The sequence below is a fragment of the Nuphar pumila genome, chromosome 6 (assembly GCF_984573655.1).
Source record: "Nuphar pumila chromosome 6, dmNupPumi1.hap1.1, whole genome shotgun sequence".
NCBI lineage: Eukaryota > Viridiplantae > Streptophyta > Magnoliopsida > Nymphaeales > Nymphaeaceae > Nuphar > Nuphar pumila.
In genome coordinates this window covers 95,060,579-95,072,701 of record NC_143254.1, presented here as the reverse complement: position 1 = coordinate 95,072,701, position 12,123 = coordinate 95,060,579, and the positions used below count along the sequence as shown (strand labels likewise).

At 37.0% G+C, this 12,123-nt stretch overlaps 1 protein-coding gene across 1 annotated transcript; it reads right to left on the bottom strand.

Annotated features, from left to right (window-relative positions):
- Positions 1 to 7,357: 7,357 nt before the first annotated feature.
- Positions 7,358 to 11,721, bottom strand: LOC149835252 (brassinosteroid-related acyltransferase 1-like). The gene is made up of 4 exons (XM_090009549.1): positions 11,287 to 11,721; positions 10,636 to 10,809; positions 10,315 to 10,524; positions 7,358 to 7,855 (listed from the first exon to the last, which is right to left on the bottom strand). The coding sequence occupies exons 1-4, from the start codon at positions 11,719 to 11,721 to the stop codon at positions 7,358 to 7,360; spliced, it is 1,317 nt and encodes a 438-aa protein (XP_089865675.1).
- Positions 11,722 to 12,123: the final 402 nt, after the last annotated feature.

The window sequence follows — 12,123 nt, the reverse complement described above, 5'->3', positions numbered from 1 at the left end:
AAATATGATATGCTTTTATGATGCATATAGATGATACATGCTAAATACATGATATGCTTTTGTGAGATATGATAAATATGATATGCTTTCATAAGGAAAACTGAATATGTTATATTATGACTGGATATGATGTGCTATGTATTTAACGAGTATTTGATGCAAGGTTATTTCACTTAAGAAGAGTGAAAACAACTTGATCAAGTGCAACTATTTGATGCAATCATACTACTCTGAAGAAAAAGCTTGATGGGCCATACATTCATAAAGATCATCCAAGAAGATCGGCTACCTTAAGATGAAGACTTTGTTTCTTCTTGAGAGTCATATGTAACAGAACCTCTATAAGCATGCATATTTCATATTAGACTATATGCTTTGAAATCATACAAGCCATTTATTTACAAAAAGTTAAGCTTTCATAAAAGGATACGTTATGTAGCATTTCAAAAACACATTTTTGAAACAAATCATTGTACTTCCTACAAGCATTTATGAAAAAGACATTTTGACAAGATATAATAACTCATGATTTCAAAAGCATTAATTATACTTTCCACAAGCATTTATGAAAAAGACAACTTGAAAAGATATAAAAGCTCATGATTTCAAAAGCTTTTATGAAAGAAAAAGACAAAATACATTGATTCATAATACACAATCGTTCATCTTGAATTGACGATTTGAGAAAACAAATATTATTTTATACACAACTACTTATTGTTTAACAAGACATTTAATTTAGGAAATGACCATTTATTTAATTAATACTAAAATTCACACTAAAAAATGTCGACTTATATTTAAAGTTATCGTTCTTTTTGTAAACATTAAATGGCACTTCAAAAGTATTTACTCAAGAAATGACCATTTATAAATTAAAGTACTTAACAAACATTTATTGTACTTACAAACATTTAAACAAAGAAGTGACGATTTGTAAGAAAACTATTAATATACTACAAATCATTAAATTGGGTAAAAGCAAATTACATTATAAATTACACTTCAATGATCAATGTACTACAAAGCATTTATTTTGAGAAAAGACCCATTACAAATTAAATATCATTTTTAATCACAACAACGTATAATGTACCTCAAATATTTAATTTATGGATGACGACTTTTTGAAAAAGCAATATAGTACACATATCATTTCACACAAAGTTGTTTTGAGATGACCTGGCACCTCACATCTCAAAAGGACAATTATTTCAAAAAGCAATGACTATTTTCTTAAGACCTATATATATATATATATATATATATATATATATATATATATATATATATATATACAAACAAAAGAATATCAAAACAACAAGTGAACTTTCAAAGAGAAAAATTCCTACTCGACACACTAAAAAAGAGCTTAGAAAAAGAAAAAGAAAAGAAAGAGAAAAAGACAAGAGAAACTCTCTGGCATAAGAATCAAGTGTGTGTGAAAAATAAAAGAACATTTTGTTCTCTTGAGAGATTATTCTACATATTTTCAAAAGAGAGAACATTCTGAGAATCTTTATACGTGCATTCATACCCTGCATATCATTATGAAGGTTATTTAGGAAAGTGTTGTAACTTTTTGTTATCTACTGTATCTCTTCTCTGTTAAGAGAAGTAGACCTCTGTGAAAGAGGGTGTTTCCTTTCTCTGTTGAGAGAAGTAGACCTCTGAGGAAGAGGGTGTTGTACTATTTATCCCGTAACACGGATTTTATAGTGAAAGGCTCAAGTGTTTTACTTGGGGACTGGATGTAGGTCAGTAACTCGATCGAACCAGTATAAATCACGTGTTTATTGTGTTGTGCCTTATTGTCTTTAAATTTTTTTTATCGATCTGTATCGTATTTCACTATTCACCCCCCCTCTAGTGGAATTTCATTTTCAACTGTCTACAGTTGTCTTGAGTAGAAGAGAACCAACAATGCATGAAAGAGCATCTATTCGGGAAACAAGATGCGTTCACATGTGAAGGGTGTTGGAATCTGCAGGATTACTCTAGATAAAGGCGTAGTTTTAAATCTTCATGATATCTTTTATATTCCATCATATAGTAGAAACTTAATTTCAATTTCGAAATTAGATAAATTTGGATATTGTTTTAAGTTTGAAAATTCCAAATTGTTCATTTATAAAAATTCAATTGAAATTGGTTCTGCATCAGTTTATGATTGTTTGTATAGATTGGATGTGAAGATCCAAACTCAGGGGTCCCTAACTTTTGAAAACGCATTGGTTGGAAATAAACGTGACTTGATAAATGATAAATCTTATATGCTTTGGCATCGAAGGTTGAGTCATATTTCTGAAAAGAGAATAAATAGACTCGTAAGTGAAGGGATCTTGAAATCTCTAGATTTTACCGACAATGATCCATGTGTTGATTACATAATGGCTAAGCATACAAACACATATAAAGAGGGTGCCAAACACAGTAGTGAGACATTGGAGATAGTCTATACAGATGTATGTGAACCGTTTACCCCTGTTACACCGAAAAGAAATATTTTATCACCTTTATTGATGACTATTCACAGTATATGTATCTCTACTCGATTTTCGAAAAATCTGATATTTTTCAGATGTTTAAAGAATTTAAGAAAGAAGTAGAGAAACAAATCGATAAAGTTATTAAAATAGTCAGGTCTGATAGAGGTGCCAAATATTATGGTAGGTTTACTGAGATGGGGCAAAGGAAAGGACCATTAGCACGATTTCTAAAAGAAGAAGACATTGTGCCTCAATATACCATGCCTGGTAGTGCCTTCCAGAATGATGTAGCTGAAAGAAAAAATCGAATGCTTAAAGAAATGGTCAGCGCTATATTGAATTATTCAACACTTCCCATTAAGTTGTGGGGTGAAGCCGTAAGGACAATTGTGCATATTTTAAATAAGGTGTCTACAAAATTTATGCCTAAAACTCCTTATGAGTTGTGGACAGGTAGGAAACCATCTTTATCTTATATGCACATATGAAGATATCCTACAGAGATTAAGTTGTATATCCCCCACATTAAAACCTTTGATCCAAGAACAACCAGTGGATATTTCATTGGTTATCCAAAAAGATCAAAAGGGTACAATTTTTATTGCCCATCTCATTCACCACAGATTGTTGAAACGAATAAGGCAAAATTCCTTGAAGATTATTCAGTAGGATTAAGTGCATTTTAAAGCCTTGGTTATGAGAAAGTACATGATCCATTTTTGTCACCTGTTAAGGAAAACACTGAAAGATACCACATTATTATTTCTAATGATGATGTGGTTGATCATTCGGTTGTTAATGTACAAATCCAAAGTGAACCTATTGTGGACAATACAGAAGAGCACAAACAGGTTGATCAGGTTCAATCTGAACCTGAAGAACGACCTGTTTGAAGATCTACAAGAATTAGAATATTTGCTATACATCCTGATTATGTGGTGTACCTCCAAGAGCCTGATGATTTCATAGATATGGATGATGACTTGTTGACTTTTATGGACGCTGTGGAAAGCAAACAATCTACACACTGGATAGAAGCCATGAAAGAAGAGTTAACCTCTATAGCTAAAAATCAAGTGTGAAATCTTGTCGAGTTACCTATGGGAGTAAAGGCCGTAGGGTGTAAATGAGTCTTTAAGACCAGAAAGGACTCTAAAGGTAACATAGAGAGACATAAAGCAAGATTGGTTGCTAAAGGATTCACCCAAATGGAGAGCATTGACTATAATGAGACATTTTCTCCTGTCTCAACTAAGGATTCAATGATGATAATTTTGGCACTCATAACTTATTATGACTTAGAGCTACAACAGATGGATGTGAAAACAACGTTTCTCAACAGAGATTTGAATAAAGAGGTATATATGGATCAACCTCTTGGTTTATCTGAAAATGATCATCTGGTTTGCAAGCTCAAAAAATCAATATATAGACTTAAACAGGCCTCCCGGCAGTGGTATATTAATTTTTCCCAAGTCATTGTGACTTTCGGGTTTACAGAAAACATTATTGATTAATGTATATACCTTAAGAAAAGTGAGAGTAAGTTCATTATATTGATGTTGTATGTGGATGATATTTTACTTGCAACCAACGATATAAAGTTGCTTTCAGAGACAAAACAGTTTCTTGCATCACATTTTGATATGAAAGATATGAGTGAGGCTGCTTATGTTCTTGGTATTGAGATTCGTCGAGACAGAGGAAAATGTTTTCTAGGCCTCTCCCAAAGATCCTATATAGATAATGTGTTAAAGCGATATGGGATGGAGAATTATTCTCCTAGTTCAACACCCATATCAAAATGTGACAAGCTGAGCCTAAAGGATTGTCCACAGAACGATATTGACAAAGCATAGATGAGTGCTTATCCATATGCATCAGTTGTTGGCAGCTTGCAGTATGCGCAAACATGTTCTCAACCAGATATTTCTTTTGTAGTAGGGGTGCTTGACAAATTTCAGTCTAACCCAGGTATACCCCATTGGAAGGTTGTCAAGAAAGTCTTGTTGTACTTGCAAGGGACAAAAGACTATATGTTGACGTATCATAAAGTTAATCACCTCGAGGTCATTAGCTACTCAAATGAGGACTTAGGAGAATGCCTTGATAGTAGGAAGTCTACTACTGGGTACATCTTCTTACTTGCTGGGGGCGCGATCTCTTAGAGGAGTGGGAAGCAGGCGACCATTGCTGCCTACACCATGGAGGCAGAATTCATAGCATTGTATGAGACTACCTCACAGGCTATATGGTTAAAGAACTTTATATCACAATTAAAGGTGGTTGATTTCATTGAGAAGCCACTAAAGGTCTACTGTGATAATGAAGTTGTGGTGTTCTTTTCGAACAACAACAAAAGTACTACATCATGTAAGCATATGAAATTGAAGTATTTTGTTGTTAAAGAAAGGACGAAGAATCATTTAGTGCATATTGTTAATATTGGTACCAAAGAGATGATCGTTGATCCTCTTACTAAAGGGCTAACACCGGGATTATATTTCGAACATGTAATGAGGATGAGCTTGTTAAACTCTTTTTGACATATGCATATAAATAAAGTGATCACTTTCAGTTCATGATTCTCATTATTTTTGTTGTTAATCTTATAAGGATTAGAGATTCAACTAAAGGCCTATAGAATAGAATAAAAAGGCCATTCTATTCATTAAGTTATTCCCATAAGGTTTTATGGTTAAGGGTTTATCGTCGAAACAAGTGGAAGAATGTTGGGATAAACCACCACATTGGTGGTGGTTACCTACGATGTGGATAACGCTCCCCCATGGAAGGTGTTCTTTTCGTTAAACCCACACAAAATTAGGAGAGAATGGTTGCACAAACCATTCTCACTCTGTGCCTATAAAAGGGGGTTTCATGAGCAACCCCAATACGGTATAAAAAGGAGATATACAGGGAAATACGAGAGAGGGTTTAGAGACTTACCTCTCCATTCAGAGTATTTTCATCCGGTCGTGGGAATCGGTCCTGCTCACCGACTGCATCTGGCTGCCTGCGCTTGTAGAGGACCGCAGTCTGGCTGAGGAGAAACCACTCCTTGCTTCTATCAACCTCTGCTCTAGCCGACCTCCACCACCAACAGAAGCACACTTATGGCTGCCTCAGGTACGCAGTCCTCTCCTGTTGATATACTATTTTCATAACAGTGTTTGTGTTTTTTGTCTTAGCGCAGGGCCATCGCCATTAAGGGGAGGCGATCCCGGACCAACCTAACAACGCCATCTTTCTAAGAACCTCCCTAACCACCTGGAAAACCCGAGATGTTTACTGTAGTTCTTTATTACATCTTTAAGTCGGGTTTTTTCCACCTATACGTTGCACAATGGATTTTCCTACACCTCTAGTTCTTCATTTCTTACATCTTTCTACCACCGACATCAATCACCGATGTACTTGTATCGAGTTTCATGCAAACATGATGAACTACGTTAGTGACATCTATAAGATTGACGGTTCCCCTGCATTTCCATTGACTGGTCATCTGACAAGGAGAATATTTTGCAATGAAAACACAAAGGATGTTGATGTAGAAGACGTGCTAAGTGGATTAAAATAACTAGTTCCTATCTCTCCCTATATATATATATATTCATGTAATCAAATGCTCCAAGAAGTGATTCTTATAAAAACAAGCATATAAATCATATAAATCACATATGTACGGTTAGAATTTCAAAAATATATTGAAAATCCAATAGCATGTTTCATTTAGCACTGTGTAAATTTTGTAGGTTTTCATTCCTCTCTCTCTATGTATATAGCACCTGCACCCACCTAGTAGAAACCATAGAAGTAAGTTATCTTCTCAATCAAGCTTTTTCAACACAGTTTATTTGATAGGAAGCATGTTTTTGCACATAAAATAAGTTTTTTTAAAGTCATGAAACCTTGGTACATTGTGGGCCATTGATTTTTTAAGGTCTTAAAAACCTATACAATTATATGATCCTAAACTTGTTTTCTACTTAAAAAATGCATGCAGATCACATCTATAAGGTCTGATACAGAAAAAGCTTAAGAATTTTGAAAAATCAAATATATATATATATATATATATATATATATATATATATATATATATATATATATATATATATATATGAAAAACTACAAAATTGGCATGGTGTTAAATGAAACATGCTATTGGGTTTTAGACAGAATAAATGTGATCTATATGCTTGATTTTATAGGCATCACTTCTTGGAGCATTTGATTCCGATGCATGGATAGGTTTTATAAGGTTTAAAAAATCAATGACGTACAATTTTCATAAATTTTTGAGGCTCCAAATATCATTTTTCCATCGAAAATGCATGATCCAAGTGTGTTGATTTCTAGTAAATCAATCATGCTGAATACATCTATGAGGTTAAAATTTTGAAAAAAAACACCAAAAATCCAATATCATGTTTCATTTAGCATGCTGCCCATTTTGTAGGTTTCCATTTCCTTGTATATATGGGCACTCACACGCATGTGCGCGCATACACACATCTGTGCCCCCCTAATTTGGATTTCTGGCTCCACCTCTGCTTGTAACCAAAATGGATGTTGTAAAAAAGAACACATCATGATAACCAGTGAACAAGCATATTTGTGCAGCCATTGGTTTCTTGATTTTGGTGGATATCTTTGTCTTGGTCAAATCTTTTAGGGGTCTCAGGTTGGCACCATAACCTCTACCATACCAATATATGCTTATTGCAACAATGACATGCATATATTCCCGGATTTATTCCATAGTTTACTACATAGGTCAAGACCATTCTGTGAGTAGAACCAAAGAAAACTTATCACTTTTTGCATGGAAATGACAAGAACCATCGAACGGTGCTGGCCTTAATTCAGTGCAGTTGGGTCTGAAAGTAGTAAGTGAAGACATCTACATGTTGAGGGAATAGGCCTATTGTCACATTGATGCTTCCTTCCACATTGGGGTTCTGAACAAGATATGCAACCTGTGGAAGAGGAGAAGCTAGTTGATAAGTGTACGTTGGAGGTCCTTGTCCAAAGTCTAGTTTGTGAAATGGGCATCTGGTCAGATCTGAGACCATGGTGAGCTCCACCAATGGTGGAAGGGCCACTTGGGGGGCATCAAGTGCTTGCAGGTACATCCTCGCATAGCCATCAGTAACTGAATCTTTGGCTGCTTTTATCTTGCTAACAGTCTCTTTCATGCTCTCCTGTTCTAAGGCCCCCACTGTGCTTGCCACAGAAGCCAGAACAAATGCATTGCCACTGAAGGCTTTTGAAAGAGGTGGCATCACCTTGTTCCTAATGTTGACAGTAAATTGCAAGCATACCTTCTTCTCTTTATGAAGATTCAATGCCTTGTTTCTTGCCTGTATATGTCATTATGAGTTAGTCTACTAACATAAGCTGCCGGGTTGAAAGCAAAATGCATAAATATATAAGGAGTAAATAGGAAAGCCATTCAGCAAATTTTCTATCATTGACATAAATTTTAATGTCTAAATCACACGTTAAAAAACTTGATGTGGTTGGCAAAGATATATGAATTTATATGCCTATCTGCACATAGACATGTGCATATGCGAATTTATGTTCAATGTGCAAATCAATGAGGGTAGCATGTGGATACTGAATTATCGATATTTATATTTTGCAGAGGTCAGTGTACGTATTAGGGAAATTACCACCGAAGAATGCATCTAAAGAACAAAAATATGCACTTTATACTCAACACATATATGAACATATATTGTGCATCAAATATTACACAACGGAGCAAGAACTCGAAAACGGAGTCACTTAATGGGCCCACCTCCCTGCAAGGTAAAACTTCGGGTTGAAGACACGATCACCTAGCCTTACGTGTCCCAACCGTGATAAAGCAGCGGAAGGCCCCATGCTCATGCGGGATTTGATCCTGGACCTTCAGCTGGACACAGGACCCCGCTGACGACATCGGTAACCACCACGGTGGTACAGAGCAAGAACTCCGCAATGAATGTTAACATTTTACCCGAGCAGGTTGTATGTTACCCCCTGAACACGGGGCGGGGCCGCGTGTTCAGGGGTCCGAATGAGTGCCACATGGCACTCATTCGGCTGGTTGTGTACGGAGGAAGGAATATTGCAAAACCCAAGATCTTCCTCCGTACATAACCAGCCGAATGAGTGCCACGTGGCACTTATTCGGACCCCTGAACACGCGGCCCCGTGTTCCAGGGAAATGGTTATCAAATCTAACAATGAATGTTCCTTCAAAAAAATTTAACAATGAATGTGGCCATAAGCATATGGGCACATGCATAACACATTCTTATTCAGTTTGCAACACCAATAACATGTTGGCAGCTACTACGCATGTCAAGCACACACATTTTACACACATGTACACAGGTGTGTGCGCATGCACATGTGTCCTCTATACTTCAGGATAGGCCAAAAATGCCTTAATAAGTGTACCATTAGCATTCATAACCAGGGCAGCAATTCAGGTGGAACCAGGAAGGTTGGAGCCAACCTCTAGCCTGGTTCTTGGAAGCAACCCTGCTGTTTTTGGGATGCATTGTAGTGTTGATGGCATGATGCACCGCCCTTTGCTTATATATCTGGGCTAGCAGGCAATCTCTCCAGCTTGGTTTCCACCTGATAGTACTATGGTAGAAGCAAAGGGTGTCGGTAAGGGCAAAACTGTTTGCATATTGTACTCTATATGGACACAAGAAAAGACAAGGCTGTTGTCCACACCATACCATATAGAGAGCTACACATTTTCCTGGACCAAGAAATGAAACCATCTCTCACTGTAAGGGTTTATTGGTGTGAAAGAAAAGGCCATTAACCGCTCTTAAAGTCAAAAGGCATGAGAATCCTACAGATCAGCATGTCCATTTTTGCATCCCTATAAAGACAATAATGATAATTTTTACACCCAGGTATAGTAGGCATAAAAATATGCAACAGAAAAGCATAAACCATCTTAAGATTTTAAGGCCAAAGGCAACATAGTAGTTGATAACACCATACGTTCACAACCACCACGACAAACATTGTGTTCCATCCAAACGTGCATGAGCATATTGCCTGTCATAGTTACAAATCTCATTCTCGGGAAAATGTCAGCGGGGAAAAATTTATTTTTTCTCAAGAAAATCTCAGGCAATATCGCTACATATAGGAATATACATGATGCATGTAAAACTATAAATAAAAATAAGAACAATATAAAAAGCTCCACAAATATCACATTAATATCACTACACAAATGCTATAATTTCAAAATAGGCAATCTTCTGAAAAAATCACATTTTTCAATATGATAGCAGCCTTTGAAATATCGCGATATTTTTTAAACATCGGCGATATTTCTGACCATGGTGCCTGCATTAATGTTGGTGTGTGTGGAGAGAGAGAGAGAGAGAGAGAGAGAGAGAGAGAGAGAGAGAGAGAGAGAGGATCAACATTATCACACATGAAGATCAACAAAATGTTGAACCCAACAAAATAGAAAACAAAACTAAAATATAGAAAAACAAAAGCAAAAGGAAAAGAAACTACAGCCAGCTAGCAACAAACAACAAAGCCAAGCTCAACCAGGATCCTCTGGAAAAGAAGGAACCACCGATGAGTGAACGTTGTTCAGAAGGAAGGAGAGGTCTCTAAGATGCATACGTAGAATCGCGTATACATCAACCAAGATTTTATGGACAAGATTGTTAAGGTTGACCGGAATTTGACGGAAAGTAGCATCATTGCGTGCCATCCAAACAAACCACGAGAGAGAGAGAGAGAGAGAGAGAGAGAGAGAGAGAGAGAGAGAGAGAGAGAGCACCTTCCATAGGTGGGTTGCTACAACCTCAAACGTAGAACACTCACCGGCAGCCCTCTCAAGCTTTACTTCTCTCTTGAACCTGTCTATAGATTCTTTGCACAAAGTAAAAGTTTTAAAAACATAACCATTATGAGATGTGCTTCCCATATGGGAGTACTTGCACCCTCCAATTGCTGTACCAGGCTGGGCACCTTCACCAGAGGCCATTGCCTGCTCAATCAGTTGGTGAAGATGATAAAAGGGCACCACTACCCTCTTGGGTGATTCACCATTGTTATTACTATTGCCGCACTTAAAGTTATTATCACTATGTGATGTTACCAACAACTGATCTCTGTGGTGCACTGGCTTTATGAACTCATAACTGGCAATATCTGACCTTCCTGCAGCCATCAGAGCCCATGCAGTTAAAAAATTGAAAGTTCCTGGGCCATCAAACAGGGAGTGGCTTGTGCCCACACCAACTGCGTACCCTCCACACCCAAATCTTGTCACCTGCATGCATGACACATGGGGTCATCATGTTCCCATTCATGGCAAGCTTATTTGTTTCCTTCAAAGAAAAGAAACTTTATTTGTTGAACTACAATGAAACCATAGCAAGAATGCATTGCTGATGTTTTGTGTGACTGTCTATGAGAGCACCAAAGATACCAACATGAATAATTTTGTACCTCAAAAGAAGGATGTTTAAAAGTAGACTAGAATTACAAAGAAAAGATTCAATCAGAAAACTAGATGCATAAACAGAACATTGACTACCTAAAGGAGATGACTGATAAGGTCAAAAAAGGAGAAAAAGAGAGCTTTCTTCTGAAAATCAGTCAGAAGTTAGAATTTGCTTAACTGCTTTTTTTTCGTATGGTTCCACTTTTGAATTTGCTATTTACTGTTAGTTAACATGTGATAAATTTCTTTTACACTGCACAGAAAGAAAAGAAATGGAACTGTCTTACATTTCCATCTGCTTACCTGAATAGCAACTAAAGGCATATCAGAAAAGGAGACATCAAAAGGTGGCCTGTAAACGAGCCTCTCATAGAATGGGTTGTACTGTGATAAATCTCCAAGATGTGAGATTTCAACTTGTGTGGAGGCCTCTATTAAGACTGCACCTTTCATGTTGCAGATGATGTCAAGCTTTCCATTTTCTGGGTTGTTGACGAGCCTTCCTGCTGCTGGATACCAATATGAGAGTGTCTTTTCCAGACCCATCTGCATCTTTTGGAGAAGTGATTCAAAACCAGATGAAGTGGTAGAGTTGTAGAAGAAGATTGTGTACATGAGCATGGGACACTTCCTATCAAGGTTGGAGAGATGGAGGATCCCTCCTTTGGCATTTTGGAGGAGGAGGGGGTCTGGGTAGGCGGAGGTGAAGTTTTTAATGATCACACTCTGAGACTCCATGGACAATCTTTCAGGTTGGTAGGATGAAGAGAAAGGTGGTGGAGTTGGAATAGGGGTGCAGAGAGGTTGGTTTACATTATTAAATGGAGAGTTAAGTTGATGTTTGTGCTTTGTGGGATACCACAATTTGTGCCTTTCGAGCCTTTGTTAGCCCTGGTTAGTCTCTCTCTCTCTCTCTCTCTCTCTCTCTCTCTCTCTCTCTCTCTCTCGTGTGAAAAAGACATGCCTACATGTGGCCAAATCGGTTTCATTCATCCCCTATGTCATCCCTATCTTCATACCCTCCTTTTGATTTTATTGATGCAAGTGGTTTTGATCAAATCTGAATCCGCAGATGTGATCTACATCATTCATGTAGTGAAGATCAACATTTAAATCGCCCAAATATGACCTGTACAGGAT

Bases quoted from the DNA above. Each gene is read 5' to 3' on its own strand.
- LOC149835252 (XM_090009549.1), bottom strand. From the start codon at position 11,721: ATGGAGTCTCAGAGTGTGATCATTAAAAACTTCACCTCCGCCTACCCA. The intron at 10,525-10,635 runs GTAACATCACAT...CTGATTGAGCAG, and splicing joins ACCACAGAGATCAGTTGTTG to GCAATGGCCTCTGGTGAAGG. The intron at 7,856-10,314 runs GTGCTCTCTCTC...TGACATATACAG, and splicing joins TAGCAACCCACCTATGGAAG to GCAAGAAACAAGGCATTGAA.